The sequence below is a fragment of the Drosophila montana genome, unplaced genomic scaffold, assembly GCF_035044405.1.
Source record: "Drosophila montana isolate Dmon_TW-CO22-7 unplaced genomic scaffold, ASM3504440v1 contig_3438_1, whole genome shotgun sequence".
Lineage (NCBI taxonomy): Eukaryota > Metazoa > Arthropoda > Insecta > Diptera > Drosophilidae > Drosophila > Drosophila montana.
The window spans coordinates 754,666-773,051 of NW_026998322.1; the positions used below are offsets into that span (position 1 = coordinate 754,666).

At 43.3% G+C, this 18,386-nt stretch overlaps 1 protein-coding gene across 1 annotated transcript; it reads right to left on the reverse strand.

Moving 5' to 3' along the window:
* Window positions 1–15,149: 15,149 nt before the first annotated feature.
* On the reverse strand, window positions 15,150–17,076 carry LOC135434735 (probable cytochrome P450 12d1 distal, mitochondrial). Its single transcript, XM_064691405.1, has 4 exons — window positions 16,918–17,076; window positions 16,510–16,850; window positions 16,335–16,451; window positions 15,150–16,276 (listed from the first exon to the last, which is right to left on the reverse strand). Exons 1-4 carry the CDS (start codon window positions 16,987–16,989, stop codon window positions 15,256–15,258), a joined length of 1,551 nt encoding a protein of 516 aa, XP_064547475.1. The 5' UTR covers window positions 16,990–17,076; the 3' UTR covers window positions 15,150–15,255.
* Between the last annotated feature and the right edge of the window lie 1,310 nt (window positions 17,077–18,386).

Genomic DNA, 18,386 nt, shown 5'->3' on the forward strand with positions numbered 1-18,386 from the left:
GAAACGGATGTGTGAAGAATATAGTACAATATAGGAGACATATGTAGATGTGTGCACCCAAGAACTATGATAGCAACTGTATTCGACTAACAAATACCCTCTTAACATAATTATTCATAACGCTCAAAAGAAATATTCAAAGTCTAGAATATGTGAGAGGAATATAATTTATCTAAAATAATGTTTGTATTAAAAACCTTTTCTCTTTCTCAAAATGTGAACGCAAATACCCCCTTGTGTGTGTGGAATGTAGGGTATTGAAATGTGCACGACTTGTTTAGTTTGAACAACTTTCGTCCCGACCAGCAGGCGACCGAACTGAGCCCGGTTGCCTATTTCAGAGCCACAGCCCACTGTTTGTTTGCCTGGCTGGCGTGCAAGACTTTTGACTTTCTTTTAAAACAATTTAGCTTTGTATAACGGGCTATGTGTGTGTGTGAGTGTGTGTGTGTGCGTACGTTCATGTGGTTGCTGACACAAACCAAAATTTAAACAAAAGAAAAGCTCGAGCAGTTCAGCTCAAGTGCTCAGCATGAGACAAACCTACTAAGACTGTTGGCTAACGGAAACCGCACTCACACTCACACAGGCACACCCACGCATACCAATATGTGTCTGCCCACACACACTCACATATATACGAGCTGCTAAGTGACTCTTGGCTTTTGTTATTCTGGCTCCGCCTGCCTTTGAAGCGGTGGCAGGCAACGGCAGAAAAACTGAAGTATATTGTTAACAGGATATATAATACACAAAATAAAGTTTTCAGCCAAAGTTACACAAAAGTATTTCGCAAGTTGTGCGCCCCAATCTACCCCGAGCCTTGCTTCCCCTCAAAGCTACCCCGCCTTGAACCCAACCCATAGCCCGAAAGCTGCATCACCTTTCACTTGCTTTGTGTGTTTGATTTTTGGTATTGTTTTACTTTTGTTGAAATAGAAATTAAATACAAACGAAATGGCCCCCTTTATCGAGCTGTGTGTTTAGCTGCGCCCTCGAAAAGATTCAAGCTTTAAGGAATTTTACAATGTGCACCAATCGCATCTACAGACATTTCAAATGCAGCATATGTAGCAAAGCGCCTTGCTTCTCCCAGAAGAAGTAAAACTCGTTGCCCTTCTATTGGAACTTCCTAAGATAGGATAAAGAAGACTAAGACTGGGGCAGATGAACTACCTGACTCTAACTTAAAATTATAATAATACGTTTTTTTGTGTTATGACACATACCTAGCTTAAGCTGCTAATGTAAAGCGGAAATATATATTAAATTTTACAAAATATAAAAAAATGGTGTCAGCTTTCAATCAAAAGCTTTCGAATAGAATCGAGCTGAGCGTTGAATGCCAATATGTAGATGGTGAGACTTTGGACATGGTTTTAATTTATCTTGAGTGCGCTTTAACGACAAGACAAGAAGCTGTTAACCAGCAAAAGACGGAAACTAAGGCAAGGACAAAAAGAAAATGCTCGTTAGCTGGCAAAGGCAAAAAAGCAAGGAACTGTCCGTGGTGGTATACGAAGAAATGTAGCATTTGTAGAGGGGCAAAAATAAATGTTTTCAAATGTTTGACGCGTACTGACAACAAATAAGCACATACACTCACACACACCCATACACACACAGGCTGCTTGACAAGCGTACAATACACTGAAAGATGTGTGCATACAGACAAACACCCACACCCACACACACGCTCACACGCACGCATTTGTCTTGCTGTGTGTGCGTGCATTTAATGTCTGTAATTTACCGTTAAGTAGACAAGTATTAATGGTGAAATACCAACGGAATGCGTAGCGCTGCGCAACTTAACAAACATACAAAACGGCCACAGCCGGAGACAAGACGAGCGCTCAAACAAAGGCGCCCAAAGGCAGCCATCAAAAAAAAAAGAAGAAAAAACAAAAAGAAAAGGCAGCTAAAAACAAAATGGCGACGACGACAACATCAGTTTGACTTGACGTTGAAGTTACATGTTAACTGTGGCAGTGCCACCCCCACGTACAAGCGCGCACACACACACACACACACACAGGCGGACACCCACACATAGACACAAATAAGCAATTGTCAATGTGGCGCGCGCATGTTGCCTCCCCAGCAGAGATGTCAAAAAAAAAATAAAAACGAAGCGAAACGAAACGAAAAAAGAAAAAAACCAAACGGAAAAAAGAAAACGCCAACAAATTCCAAAGAAAACTCAACTTTGGATTGTTGGCATTTTTGCTGTGTGCTTTGAATGCTGAAAGCGGTATAGAAGCAGCGCGGTATGGGCGAAAGTCCAACAGGGCTAGCAGAAGCCGAGAAGAAAACAAGTATGAAGTTGCCAAAAAAGAGTGCTCGTTGTGCAGATACCCTGTAAAGAAAAAATATGAGAAAGAAGCATTACAATTTAAATTGTAGTTGTAGCCAGACAAATACATGATTGAAGTCGTCAAATAAGGCTGCTCGACTTGCAGATACCCTGTAATGAAAACTTAGAAGACCTATTTTAAAATTGTAGTTGCAGTTAGAGAGTTTACAGAATTCCATATTTGCATAAAAAAGGTTTAAACTAGTTGTGAATTAAATTCAAAGTTAGGGTAGAGGCAGATAGATATGTGATGATTCTAGACAATACCCTAGCTCTCTCTCTACCTCGCCGCCTGTTACATACCTGGACTATATTTTAGCACGCCCATTTTGGAGCATTTTATGGGTAGAGGGTATAAAAAAATATTTGCCCGTTAAAATAGTAGATAAGGCGAATGGTAAGAAAGCAGGAATGACAAAACAAACGCGCCATTTTCTTGACGTTCACCAATTTGACATTTTACGTGATTTTGGAGCAGCGGGGAGACGAGGTCACAGCTCACACCCCCAATGGTCGGGTGCCGCGGGCAATGTGACTTGCCATTTGCTGAAAATTACAAACTGCCAAACTCTGAGTGTGTGTGTGTGTACGCTGCGCTTATGTAATTGAGTTCGAAAGCGGCCAGTCCAGAAGCCACCGAGCCACGTCGCAGGCCAACCCAAGCCCAAACCCAAGCCCAGCCATAGCACGAGCACATTTTTCACAATTCATTTCATTTTGCAGCGCGTTCGCTGCAAGGCAACATTATTACAAAGAATATTGTACCAAATAGAAGAAATGAAAAAATGGCAGCATAACTTAAGGCGCTTTTCCATGAGCACACAAAAAATAAAAAAGGCAAAAAAGAAAATTGGGAGCATCTTAAACAAAAAGACGAACAAATGCTGCACAATAATTTGGTTTTGTGTTTACACTTCTGCTTCTCGCTGCGCTGGTTGGCAACATTTCAAAGTCCTGCCAGTTGCCAAGAGCCAGTCCCGGCCAAGACTAGACTAAGATGGATTAAGATTAAGCCCAAGTAGCTCGCGAATAGCAGCCAGCTCCAGCTCCAGCTGCAGCTGCAGCTACAATTCCAGCCGCACCGAACAATTTTTCTTGATTTCTGCAGCATTTTGGCTTTTCTACTCGTGCACTTTTCAACCATTTTCCGGCTTTTCCGCCGCCCGTCAGCTTTGTATGTCTGCGAGCATTAGAAAATAATATTTTATACGCTTTACTTACAATTTTTCTTGTAGTGCTCGCGCTTGGCTGCGCCATCCAACGCTCCATCTCTGCCCTTGCTTGTTGCAGGGCCTAAGGTTGACGCATCCGTGCTAGAATTTATGTGTATATTTTCGTGTTTGTGTGTGTGTGTGTGTGGTTGGAGTAGCGCCGCCATATTGTCGGAGTTGTTGATGTTGAAAAATGTAACATGCCAGAAATTGCTGGTTACCCACATGGAAATTACGTTGCATGTTTCATTGAGCCACCCGACTGAGCAATCGTCTTCGACTTCTGCTCTGGCAAGCAGTGCGATATGCGAAGTCCCAATGCGGCTAAAAAGAAATGGAGCTAGTAGAAATGGAGGACGGGGTCTGGCTGTCTGAACAGCAACTTGGCTGTAAGGCCTTGAAGCACATTATTTGCTTAACACCCATTGTCACTTGGCTTAGTGGGAGAAACAAACACAAAGGCGTCTAACATATCCACCTGTGTGTTTCCAGGCAATCGAAAGGTGTACGAACACGAGAGTGTATACAAAAGGTTTACATTATATGCGAAGAACTCGTTCTTTACGGGAATTCTTTTGAAAAATCGTGTTAAGTGCAGTTATTCGCGTCAGCATTACTCTTGCAAATTATATTCGAAAGAACTCAAACTAACGCCGTGATTTTATTCCGTGTATGAGTGTTTCTCATTCTCATTATGGCCGACTTTTAAACACTCTGCTGCAGCGTATACGATTTTGGCATTTATCAATAAGAGCGCTGCTCCGTTGAGGAGGCAAGGCTTGCACAAAAAGTGCCCAGTTGTTGGGTGCACGGACAAAAATCAATTTTATTTGAATTTTACAATTTAACCGTAAAACCACAGAAAGCATTTTAAACGCATTTTTAATAGACTCAAAAATGTGTTTTATAAAAGGCGGCTGAATCCACTTCCACATCTCCATCCGCATCCACTTCCGCGGGCTGGCCAACAGACCGCTGCCAGCCATGCTTGTATGCATCAATGTATCAATATATATTTATATTGTTTGTTACAAAATTGGCGCATTTACAAAAGCCATCGAATGCAGCAGCAAAAAATCGCTAAAATTATCGTTGGCTTTTCGCAACAGCAGCAGCAGCAGCAACAGCAGCATCAGCTCCGTTGTTCTCTGGCATTTTATTTTGTTGATGGAAAATTAGTTTTTGCATGTTGTATAGATTTATCTACCATGTGTGTGTGTGTGTGTGTGCGTGTGTTTGAGTATCTGTGTTGAATGTTTGCAAATAGTCTGCATACTTTCAGCGCTTATACAAAGTCGCGTGCCTTTTTTGTTGACGTGCAAACGAGTACTTTGCTAGCAAATAGCAAATAACAAACAGCAAATATTTGCAAAGACCGAGCATAAATTGTTTACGTGAACGGAAATTTAAACGAACGATCGAGCCGTTAGTGGACTTAAACCTAGCAAGGCAAGATAGGACTGCCAATATAAGTGAAGATCAGATGAAGGCTGTAAGTTTGATCATTTTATCATGGTAAAATTTGAAGCAAAACCCAAATTCATACATCTGGAAAACAAGGTTTAAGAAAGGTTTAAAAGGCTTTACAGCCCAGCTATCTACACTTAATGGCAGTCTGTGTCCTAATCAAATAAATTCTACATACATGCTTGGACAGCCCTCAACTCCGGCGCTAGCTCTGCCTTTGTCACGCCCAATTCTCTTCCTTGGCTCTGTCATCGAGCACACATGTCGCCCGCTCGACCCCAAAGACCATAACGCCAACTGACCATGAAATGGAAGTGCATAAAATACATCAATGGGGCTGTTGCCGCTGCCAATTGCACGTTGTGTGGTCAAATAGAAGAATGTTGTTATAAGTGCCATTGGCACTGCTGGCGACGGACATCGATGTGGCTATTCGGCTGACCCAACCTCATGCTTGGCCAAACAACGCGTCGTTTGTCGGTGGCCAGGGCAACGCGCTAAAACTCTGTCGCATAGGGTTGAAGCGCCACATCTCTTCGACTGGACCGGTCCATTTAATGTGCACTGCCGCCTCACCTTTAGAACAGCATCCCCTTCTGGCTGGCTGGCTGCTGCTGTTGGCCAGTTTGTGTGTCGTCATGCTCAAGGTCTCCAATTCCTTTTAAATAGCGCCCCATGGTATTCCAGCTTTTGAACATTTTTTCACTGGCGGTCCCCGATACCAGCTTTGACATTCTGTACATAAGCTCCGGCAATTTAAGCTTATAACAACTGTTCCGAGGCATTTTTCTTTTCATTTTTTTTTCGGTTCTCTTGCGCAACAGCTGTCGCCGTGCAGGGCTCGATGCAAACATATTGAAGGGAACATCCACAGTTCCGTCCAATGCTGGGGGTATCCAGCAGCACCCCGGTGTATTGTAACGAGCATTGCTGCTTAGTTCTTTTTTCCTTCAGTTTCCAATTGTTTGTAACGTTGTGAGAGAGTTTTCCACTCGATGAATTCCACTCGCTATATGTTCAATGGATATCTGTAATATAAGTTTCGGTTAAAAATAAAAGAAAATATATAAGTAAAAAAAAGTTGACTTGACCAGAAATAGTTGAAGACGTGCTTTTTTTAGCTTTACACCAAATACTCGGTACTTACTCATTCTAGATTTGTCAGGAACACATAAAAAAATAGACTTAATATAATAATCCTATACTTAAATTATATGAGGAAAAGGTAACACACACAAAAATCAAGATTTACAACTGAATAGCAATCTATAAAAGAGTATTAGAGATTAGATGCGAATTACGTGCAGAATCCAATCGTAACGAATTGTTAAAGCCTTGCCTGCTTAAATGGCATCCTGTATAGCGTCAAGTGCGACCAGCCTGGATGTGTGGCCAAATATGTAGTCGCTGCAAATCCGTTTACAGGCACAATCTAGGTAAATGCTACTAGCTTACACACTGACACTTTGACTGGCGCGCCACTGGCGACCATTTGCTCCATTTCCATTTCCACCTCCATGGCCATTTCTATTTTCTACGTGCCCGGCCAACTGCTGGGATGCCAGCAGGTGCAGGTGCTCTGGCTTGCTTAGTTTTGTTCGTGCGTTCGCTTTTGCGCTACTTTTGGCCAGTCCAAGACCGAACATAAAGACTGTTTGTGCTCCTTAGTTGAGATTGGGCCTGGACCTGGCTGGCATTGGGTGGCGATATCAGAGTCGGAGTCATGGCCCTGGCGTCACGTGGTCACAACATAAAAACGTGATGAAATTTCACAAAAATAAAAGTGTACTCACCCCAGGCACCGGATCCGAACCCTCCGACCCTCCACCTCAGAGCTGGGGCCAGTGACAACGACAGCGGCCGGCATTTGGTGTCGATGTTGAATTGTGGGTGAATGTTTTGGCTGTGGCGAAGGGGCAGCGGGGTGCGGTGCTCTGCTTTTACGAGCACGGCCATGCGATTGCTTGACATGGCTAAATGTGCCTTAGCAGCGTAAATAAGTAGTAAAAATTTATAGGATTTGCGCTTTTGGGGGCACAACAGTTGCAAAGGTTTTTGGTGTGAAACAAAAACGCGCACAATTAATAAAAATTCTTTTGGGGTTCATGTCGAGCTGGCACAACCTCTGTTTAAAGCATGCACAACCAGACCGCGGCATAATAAACAATTACAAATGTCACATCTTTACCCAAGTCCGGCCATGCCGCGCCCTGTCCCTGGCTATCATCTGGGCTTAACTGCAATAAAGTCGCGCCCAAGTCGCATTTGCCCATAAGCGTGCAGCTCATAAAAGCCAAAGGCAACAAACAGCAATGGCCAATGGAGCAAAATGAAGCAGCGTGCATCGGGTAGCGGGCGGGGGGCATCGGGCAGCGGGCAAAAAGAGTTCACCAACGCCATCGCCAAGCAGCTTTGCCTGTGCCTCGACGCCTCGTCCATTTTTATAATCGCATTTTTATGATTAAGACGCATTTTATGGGATTTTAACTGCTATTATTTTCGCTTTTAACTGTCACAATAAAGTCAAAGTTAAAGACAGCAAAAGCTCCACACAGCACTCTTCTTTGTTTATGCGGTCCAGAACGTTTTGTTTCCTAAATGGTCTTCCGAGTGGCGGCAGCCCAAGGGAAACGCTGCGGAGCAGGCACTGATAAAGGCAGGCCATTCACTCTGGCCTGCGAAAAGTTTACTATGCAGATTTCAAGCAAGAGATTTGTGTCCGGAAATCACATTGCATCACACAAGCCAAGCAATTTATGCGCTGCAGAAAGGGTTCCCAACTGAGCTCTACCCACAAGTATCTTAGAAGTCGGTCTATAGATGACTCTGAAAACATAATAATGTCATTAGTATTGCTTTAATTTTTCTATAGCTAACGATATTGTCCCGATACAAATAATCGATCATTTGTATTCTTCCAGCTATCGATTACTTCGCACCTATCGTTTTTTGTATATTAAGGTGATACATTTTCATCCAAGCTATTGACTATCGAATTTGGTCAGAATTGATAGTTATCGATTACTTTCAGCAACACTATTGATAACAATATTTAACAACAAATTTTTGCAGCTCAGTTGACTATTGAAGAAGAATAGATTTAGCAGAGAATCGGTCAGCCTTTGTTCACTTTCGCCATAGATCACGATAAAAAGGATCGACTGTCGAATCGGACTAACGATCGATAATTTATCTATCGCTATATCGAATATCGCCAATGCAGCCATCGAAGCGGGCCAATATCGATAATAATCTGCAAATATTGATCGGTTTTCGCACCACTTACATCTGCAACCCAAAAGTTATATCTTACTAAGAAATGGCCAGTCTCTAGTCAGGCTACAAGCAGGAGTTTATGGCTTAGCCATAAATCGATTACGTTCGACCACATTTTACGGCTTAAGTCAATGCTTGTCATTACTGGGTTAAATTTAATGCTAACATTTCTGAAATGGCTCAACTCAAATATACAAATAAATATTGTTGTAAAAATTGATAAGCCCATCAAACGCCAATCGTTGAAGGCAACAAAGGACATTAGCAGCGACGCGGCGCGACGTTCACGGCTGAACGTCAGCTTTTATGGGGCCCAGGGAGAGACAGGCTGGCAGCGGGAAAACAGTCAAACGGCAACTCAGTCAAAATGTTCGGATATGAACTCTTTTTTAATGAGGTGCTAAAAATGCCGTTATTGTTATGACAGTCGGGCGGGCATTAACGGTTGCTGGCAACGCCTCGTCCTGGCCCTAAATGCCGACACGCAGAGCTTTGTTGGCTTTTCGGCAGGACATTAACGTTAAAGCCAAAGTTTTAATGCAGATTCGCCAACTTGGCTCGACGAACAGCTCCGAAGCGCCGTTTAAACATCGATTTGTAAATTGTTAAATGATTGCCGGGCTAAATGCGCGTGGCTAATGCCCCGTTCCGCACCGCTGGCAAGGGTTGTTCGCTTGGGCGGGGAATACCCGGCGGGGTGTGGGATTGGGAAATGCGAATGATACTAAGGGTATATGTGCGTCTGGCCCGGCGGGACTCTCATCTATACAGCATCATCGAATTCCTCGCATACCCGAGCAATGCGCGTACATTTTTTCCTTACGTGCGTTGGCTTAGCAGCCGAGTCACAGCCTGCAGCCCTCACATGCTCTCCCTTCTTTCGATTTGAATACCCTTTTATCCAAGTGCAGGGTACATTTTGTAAGTTGTGGCTGTATTTTGTGCTTAATAGATTAAGCTTCCTATCTGTTTATATGTAAATACTGCATTCAATTCAACAGAAGTTTAGCTGCAAACTGGATAAAAGAAAGGGTTAGCCTTAAAGCATTCGTTAATTTGAATTCAATTCACTACAGGGTTATGAAGGACAGTTTATATTCATAAGAAAAGTTCTGAGCATGTTTTACTAAGCAGTTACTCAGTTGACTAAATCACTGGTCATTTGCGTACAGGGTATTTCCAAAGCTAGCTCTCCAATTATACATTTCAATCTACACTCGCAATGGCATATTTATAGCTCATTGTTTTAGGTATGCATGTAGCTTGGTATATATTTGTTCCACAGACCTCCTGAGATAACTGAAATTCCTATCGCTGTCTTCTAATAGTCCGCACAGTTTACTCTTTCACGAGTGAATTTCTTACAGGGTATTCGAAAATGTATCTGTGCAGTTTATATATATGTATATAGATAATCGGAAATATATGTTGCTCGGACCTTCTGAGATTACTGAAACTCCTGTAGATATCCTTTAATAATTCACCAGAAAATTTCCTAGAGGGTATTCCAAAAAGGTATCTATAAAACTTAAGCGTTAACATGCAATCGAATTTATAAATAGTATATATACGAATCGTTTTCTTATACATATAGATAATGGGAAATATTTGTTGCCCAGACCCTCTGAGATTACTGAAATTCCACTGGATGGCCTTCACTTGCAGCATCTTGAGTCTCCCGCCACTCGCGCTTATTAAACCACTTCACTTGCCGCTCAAGCGTTTTGGCGGCCCAAAGTGGGGCTTCAGTCCAAGTACGGAAGTAGCCATTGAATATTCAAGCAGCTAAACACTTGTGTGTCCAGTGGGTGGGGCATTGTTTTAGTTGTCGCATTTTTCCATTTGAAGGGGGGGCTGCCTGTTTCATTGGCGATTTTTATGAGAACTTTGGCAGCCATTTAGAAAAATGTTGCTGTAGATTTTTGGCCTTTTTGACAAACATAACACTTTGGCAGCCCGAGACGGCAGCAGTTGGCAAACAAATTTGAATTTATATTAATTTATTAGCATAGCAAAAGCGCAGCAGTCAACGCCGAGTGGACCCCACTGTCCCAGCCGTAAGCCCAAATCCAGCTAAATACGGCTCGTATTTTGGGCCGCAGTTGACACCAAGTGGCAGCCGCAAAACTTTTCGAGAGCAGGCCTTATAATGAAAATGAAAATGAAAAGTAATTCCACAATTTCTAGCAATGAAGTCGCTAATTTGAAATGTAAATTGCCGTGCTAAGCAGTCGGAAATAAAAAAGTGAAAAATAAGGAAAAAAAAAGTGCGAGTGCTTCCCAGCAAATGACTGCCAGAGTGGGCGGGTGGCCGAGTGGCTCATCTACACACATTTATTAATACGCGCATTTTTCACACCGGATTTGCATGTGGCCAGGGACTAGTCCGGAAACCCGAGCGACTTCATTTTGAGTTTTAAGTGTCGCCCGCCCAAAAATATGCAGCACTTGCGTGAAATATGCGCCCCGAGCCAAAGTAGCTGGCTCTATGCAAAATTATGCTAATGCCGCGCCCCACAGCCCAGGTGGGCGTGGCGTTCAGTTGCAGCAGTTGCTGCCACCTGCGTTTTATGCAACGAAATTTGCCAAATGTCAAGCGACTCAAGCGGGGACTCTGGCTGCTGTTGACTTTGGTTCGCATGCAGCTGACAGGTCGACAGTTGGCACTGCCAAAAGTCAAAAAGGGGAGCAGCACACAGCTCGTTGCTCGTGGGGCACACATGAACAAAACAAACAAGTGCCAAAGAACTTTAACCAGCGATTTTGCACTTTAAAGAGCCCCTCCTCCTCTCCCGCCCTTAAGCTTTTGCGTCCTGGCAAGCGATCCAGCGCCAGCTTAGCGTTTACCTACACACTCATAAAATGCGCATTAAAACATACTGCGCTGGCCGGGTAAAATCCAAAAGGATTTAGTTGCGCCACAGGAGGTGGTTACTTCACGTCTATTGCGCCATCTTTGCATACACACACACACACACACACGCACACACACTGTTACACGTACACACAAACACACACATTGAGCGACAGCCAACCGAGCAACCTCTGTGCCCCAGCTGGTAACATGAATGGCTTTTTCATCCATCAAACATGGCGTCAAACGTCACAAGGCTTGGCGCACAAAAAGGCAAGCCAGAATGCCCAACCCCAAAGCTCTATTGTCGTCTAATACCACAGCGCCCCGGCCCCAGCCCCACTGCCCCCCGATGTGCCCCATCAATAGCCATGCATCACTTCCGCAGCCGCTCGTCGGTGGGTGCGGCTGCCACCGCCGTGGGCTACATAATCTTTCGAGCTTTATGTGCTGATGACTTGCTGAGCCTGAGCTGGCGATGCCATTGCTGTTGCTTTTGTTATTGTTGTTGTTGCTGTTGCTGCTGCCGCTGTTGAGGTCGGAGCTGTGTGGGCTGTTAGGGTTTACTGCGTGTTTGGTTGTTCCGAAATGTGCTGAGTCGGTTTTTGTGCTTGGTCGGATTTTCTACACTTTTGTTGGCATCACCCAGAGTGCTGTTGTTGCTGTTGTTGTTGTTGTTGTTGGCTCAGCATGTTGCTGGCTTCTAAATACATGGACACACACACACACACACGCAGACACTAACATAAGCATAGACATTCATATAATGCTTGTAATATTTGCGCTTAGCCTTTACAAGGGAAGCGGCCCTCTGGCCCGGCAGATGGCGGAAGGCGGCAGGCGGACGACGGGCGGCGCGAACGCCCCAAGTGTCCTTGGGGCTGCGCTTTCGCATTTCAGTTGAGTTCAAAATGTTTATTTTGTTGTCCTTAGGTTAGTCGCTTGCTCATTTTGTGTGCCTAACGCTTGTTTGCCTGTATCTTGCCTGAGTGTGTGCATCTATGTGTGTGCACATACCTACATACATCTTGTAAATATATATATATATGTTTATATATATTGGTCTGTGTGTGTGAGCATTGCTTTTTTATAGCGTTTTTGTGTGTGTTATTTGATTTGAACTGTTTGCGTTCAGTGCTGTTTACATATCTCAGGAATATCTAGCCCGTGCCATCGGTAAATATCCTTGATCCATTTGCAAACAGAAGCAACAGAATTTGTAGCTTCTGAAGCTTTAAAATACGCTATCCGAAAGTAAAACTGAATTAAAAACCAAAAAGAATTTGTTTGAAAACGATTGATGGCATTTTATGTATGCCTTGAAAACCGTAAACAATTAAAATCAAAAAGAAACAAATAATAAAAAAAATGTATTCAAACATTTTTCCATGCCAAAATGGGTAAAGTGGTATCTGGATAGAAATATCCAAAACTTTGTATACAATTTATTCAAAATAATTTAATTTATATATCTACATCTATATCTGACTTCATTTGTGGATCAAATGTGAGCAATGGGGTTTTATATTTTTAAGAGTATTATTATTATATTAGCTAAAAAGAGAGATTAAATTCTGAAAGGAGCATTAGGCAAGCAAAAATGAAAAGCGAGCTACCCACGCAGAGACATTATCATAAAGCCGCAGATGTAAAAAACTTGTTAAATAAAAAAGAGTTTACAGCGCCAAATACAATGGGGCTGCAAGCGCTGTGCCGCCGACGATGATGCAAAAATCCTTTAAGAAGGGATTTGCGATAATCGTCGGAAGAGACGCGAGGAGGTTATAAGCAACAAATCGGCATCAAGCGAGAGCCGCACAGGACTTAAAATCTTATAAATTGAAGGCAAACTCAGATCCTTGGCAGTCACACGCTGAGCGACAGACGGAGACAGACGTTGGTGCTGATATGACTCTTCGATGCCCAATCCCCATCCAGAAGAGTCAACCATTAAATGGGACAGTGCCAAGGAAGTGTTGTATTTGTAGTGTGCACAACTATTTGTTTTTGCCCGCTGTGCGAAGCTGTGCGCAAATTTTCGCAATTCCGTAATGGTTATTGGAAACGCAGTCAGCCAGCCAGCCAGCCAACTGGCGGTAAATATTGACGTCGGCTCTATCCAAGAGCAAATCCTTTAATGGCGTTTAACACACCCATATAGGGATTTCCGCACAAACTTCCCAGGCTTTGTTTTGCCAGACCACACGAAACACTGCCAAGCAGTGGCGCGTCCTCTTTATGTATATTGTCAGCCATAAACTTTTATTATGCCTTAAGGTGAATGATTTTGTTTATTTTTTAGGCCTGTTGCCGGCGTGGAATAACAACAAGGACGCCCACGGCCCTTGGTCCTTGGTCCTTGGTCCTTGTGCTGGTCAGCAGCAAACGCATAATTTTGCGTTACTTTTGTCGCCACGCGTTACGCCCCACGGCGTTTGGCAGCCCTTTGGGATTTGGATGCGGGCGTTGGGCCAAAAAAAATAAATCGCAACAATTTGTAATGCCAAGTATTTTATTTATTCTCCGATTCCAGGCCGTGCGCTTTTTTTGGCAGCAATAATAAATACATATAAAATACATAAAAATGTATTTATTTTGCTGACCCACCCGATTAGCTCAACAGGTTCCAGGCCAGGGGGCGGCGCTAGCGGGCATGGCTGGAACACGACTCGACTCATAAATCAATTTACCAGCACATAGTCACGCGCTGCAGCTTTGCAGCTTCATAAATGCATCAGCGGTCGCAATTGCAACATAATGAACCGACGCGGCCCGTAATTTGTCTATTATGGGGCATTGTTTAGCGCCCGAAGCCCCCCAGCTGCCGGGGCCTATTCACACTTGTGGGCGTGCGCCAACCGTTGGAGTCGGGGGTCACAATCGCAGTCGGAGTCGCAGTTGCAGTCGCAGCCACAGTCGCTGCACAAATGCATACAATGCCACATATGTCGCGCTTAATTAACCCCAAACAATTTCAGCTGTTTGGCTGCCTGACATCGACACACAAACACACACACACTAGCACCCACGCAGCTTAACACACATACACATAAACTAGCACCGTCACAAACAAACACGCATATTAGTCGCATGTATAATATGCGAGTATCCTATACAAAGTTTATGCGATGAAATTCATGTTTTTCTTATTCTGAAAAACTCTCGTGTGCTTGTTCTATGATTAAAAGGGTATTACAAATTTGTTACAAAATTTTCAACATATAAAGTATATATAATATTGATCAGAATCAACAGCCAAAGTCGATGTAGAAATATCCGTCTGTCTGTTTCGATGCATGTATGTTTCTAGTCTATCGCTGAAAACCAGCTTTGTCTAGAAAAATATTGATTAAGTATATGATTATGTCTATTTAAATACCTTGAATATTGATTTATTAAATATGTAGTTCATAGTTCGCACTGATTGTTCAAGGCATAAACGCATGCAATCAGAGTAGCTGCATCCGCATTCATTCATTTGAAAGGCACGAGTTAGGCGCTCATAACTGACGCACGTTTCTATGGTAGCACGCGCGGCGGGTTGAAGGCGGGAGGGTGCAGCCGGGCAGCACAGTGACCCAAATTAATCTTAGTCATTAGCGGGAGCAAGTGTGCGCCGGCAGCAATGTAGAACTCGGCTGACAGACACAGCAACAGCGCAAGGGAGTCGCATACAAAACCTTGACTTGTCTATGGCTAGGCTACGCGTCGACAAAGTGGCAAAACTTTTGTTGCTGCAGTGTGAAGAGGGAGCGAGGGTCGACTGACGACAGCCACTGTTGTCGTCTGCACAGCTCGAGGCGTGAAAAATTCAAGTTCACTCGTACATCGCTTTAGAATCGTTCGAGACATGAAATAATTAAAATAAACCCGAAATATCGGTGCCATTCCCATGTGAAGACAAACATCCCGATAATATGTACGTATCAATTAAATCGCCCCAACACCGGACTCTGCTTAGTCGAAGTTATGATGCTCGTATATATACTTATGTTAAACATAGTTTTTATATACTTTAAGTACTTCAGGAATTGCTTGACTAAATAATATATGTACAATCTTAGGCAAAGGCTTTGGCTTGTTGGTTCGCATTACTTGTCCACGTCGGTGAACTTGAAGCGGAACGGGATGGCTGGCTCCATAAGGAATAATGATTTGAATGGCTTGGATGCATCGTAGTTAAACTCTACATGGAAGTTGCGTATTAATTTGGCCAGCGAGGTCTCCATTTCTAGATCCACCACACGCTTGCCAATGCACATGCGAGGCCCGAAGCCAAAGGGCAGGTAGGTAAACGGAGTGACATCTATCTTTTTGTTCGTCTCGGGATCACGCAGCCAACGTTCGGGCAGGAACTGGTTTGCTTGTGGAAAATACGCTTCTTCCTTCATCAGAGCATTCGAACCGAGCAAAATCTGTGTACCTTTGGGTATATTATAACCAGAAAGGGTAACGTCCGTTGTGCAGATGCGGAAGGTGCCCACTCCGTTGGGATAATAGCGCAGGGCCTCCTTGATAACGGCACGCAGATATGGCATATCCTTCATACTCTCCTCATCCAGAATCGTTTCTTTGGTTGGCATCACTCGCAGCAGCTCAGCGCGTAGCTTGTGCTGTTTATCCTGGTTCTTGCTCAGGCACAGCAGCAGGGCACCCAAAAATGTGCTAGATGCATCCACGCCGGCTAAAAGCAAGTCCAGACCCATAACGACTGCCACCTTGGGATCAATATTTATCAGTCGCTGCATCATGCTGTTGTTGACGCTCTTATCTCCAGACTGTAGTCGCCGCTCCTCCTCCAGCCGGGCTTCCTCAATCAGACGCTGTGAAATATCCACACTCTCGTTAAGAATGCGCATCAGTTTACGGAAGGTGGGGGTGGACACGAATTTCCAAAGTGAGGGCTGTATGTCCAGCTTAAAGGAAAGCTGAAATATCTGTCGTGACGATTTGAACAGACCCAAGGCGTCGGGATTATCACGGTTCTTGCGTATGATGCCCATTTGACGATTGAAGGCAATCAATGCAATCGACTCGAAAACCAGACGGCTTATTTCCTGATCAAAGTCAGCGGGCACTTCCAAGGTATGTGGATCGCGTATCTCTTTGATGCTGTGGCAGCAATTCATTAATAATCATGATGCATGATCATAAATATTTGCAAACTTACCGCTCAATAAATTCATTGTTAATGTTGGACAGCGGTTCATAGTACATTTTCAGGCCCCTGGGCTGCATTAATACAGGGTTCACAGCCGATCGAAACTTGCCCCAGCCCTCGTGTTGCCTGCATAAACAGATCGAATGAACAGCTGATCATTTTTTATAAACATGCGACTACTTACGCGGCTATTAGGCCCTTCAACTCCCCAAACACTTCCGGCCTTATTTTCTCGCGGAAGTAAACCAATGAATCGATGCCCTCGCGAATTGGCCAAACACCTTCGTTGCGAAACACCGTCTCAATGTCTTTGGTATTGAAGGTGGCCAGAAAATCCTTGCGTCCAAAAAAACCAGGCATAATAAAGAGGTCGCCATACCGCTTGCGCATGGTGATGGCAAAATCCAAAAACGAAGTGTCATAAAACTCTCCGCCGGGCATAAAGCCGCGCAGGAACTTTACCGTGCTTGGTCGCGGCACCTCGCTAAAGGGACGCGCCTGCGCAGCAGCAACATCATCGGACGGCTGTAAGAAGAGTTCAAATTGTTTAATTTCATGCATTCCCGTACACCCTTCATCGGATTTAGCTCACGTTGAATGCTGTGGCGGCATGCACAGATCTGGCGCCAGCCAATGCGATTTGTCGCGCTTTGATTAGAGACATTTTGTTAACAGTTATCTACTGCGACTGCTTCTGACCAGTGCGCCGCTCAAACTAAAAATAACTGCAAGCTCGCCGCGCCTTTATATACGAATGGAGCGAAGCTAGGTGAGAGACAAAACAAATTGTTAGGCAAGATCAAGAAATAACTGTAGATCGGCATCTAGTCTCTCTCTCTCTCTCTCTCTCTCTCTCTCTCTCTCACACTTTATTGCTTATCATCGCCTCGCACCTCGCCTGGCACCTCGTTGGGCAGGCAAAACAAATATCTTGAATGTTGTTTTCCTCAGTCATTGTTAGCAAAATGTTCTGTGCTTAAAAAGCTGCCCAGTCACAATGAATATATCGGGCAAAAAAATGCTTTATTTATATGACTCGGCATAATTCATAGCTTCTCTTGATTGTATTCGCCTACCAATACTTACAGACACCCACACACATACACACTTGAGCACATGTTTGTCATTAAATTAACGCGTGATAACAAAAGCTTCGCACACTGCAAAAAATTAATAAGAGTGATCGTTTAAGCTACAATTAGGAGCTTTTAAAAATTTAATTTCTTTGTGCTTGGCCAAGATATACTACATTGCGCTCTCAACTGCCAGATAAACTATTTCTGAATATTTTTTGCAAAATGTTATATCATAAGTATAAGCCATATCCGTAGCTTTGTAAAATCTGTACTGATTTTTTAAAGAAACAAATTTGGCCAGAATTTAACTTGCAGATTGTTTAGTTTTTTTTTCTTATCAAAAATGAATGAACGCATAAATATATTGCTATAACTTTGTCATATGCCTACCACTTTTTATGAGATATTACATATGGTAAATGTTCAGATTATTACGTTTATTTTCCTGTCAAAGCTAATTTTGCAGATTTTTGCCCTAGACATCCCGAATCAAAAGTCAGCGGGCACCTACAGGGTATGCAAATCACGTATCTCTTCGATGCTGTGGAAACAATTCATTAATACCTGAATGAACACAAAATATTTGAAAGCTTACCGCTTATAAATTCATTGTTAATGTTGGACAGCGGTTCATAGTACATCGTCAGGCCCTTGGGTTGCATAAATACAGGATCAGAGCCAGTCTTCGAGTTACCTGCATAAGCAAATCGAATAAATAGCTGATCTTTATCTACAAAGAGACGACTACTTACGCGGCTATTAGGCCCTTCTTTTACACAAACCCTTCCGGCCTTACATGCTCGCGGAAGTAAATAAATGAATCAAGGCTTTCGCGTTGTTGCCAAATACCTTTTTGGGATTTTCACCCTAGATATCCCCAATCCATAGTAACAGCTTTTCCTAGACTTTCATAGCGAAGTCAAAATTTCTATATCCTTAGCTCTTTGCTACATTTGCTGTTATTATTATTACAGAATTAATTTAA

Coding starts and splice junctions, on each gene's coding strand:
- LOC135434735 (XM_064691405.1), bottom strand. CDS start 16,989: ATGTCTCTAATCAAAGCGCGACAAATCGCATTGGCTGGCGCCAGATCT. Junction 16,851..16,917: donor ATGCCGCCACAGCATTCAAC/GTGAGCTAAATC, acceptor CTCTTCTTACAG/CCGTCCGATGATGTTGCTGC. Junction 16,452..16,509: donor TTGAAGGGCCTAATAGCCGC/GTAAGTAGTCGC, acceptor CTGTTTATGCAG/GCAACACGAGGGCTGGGGCA.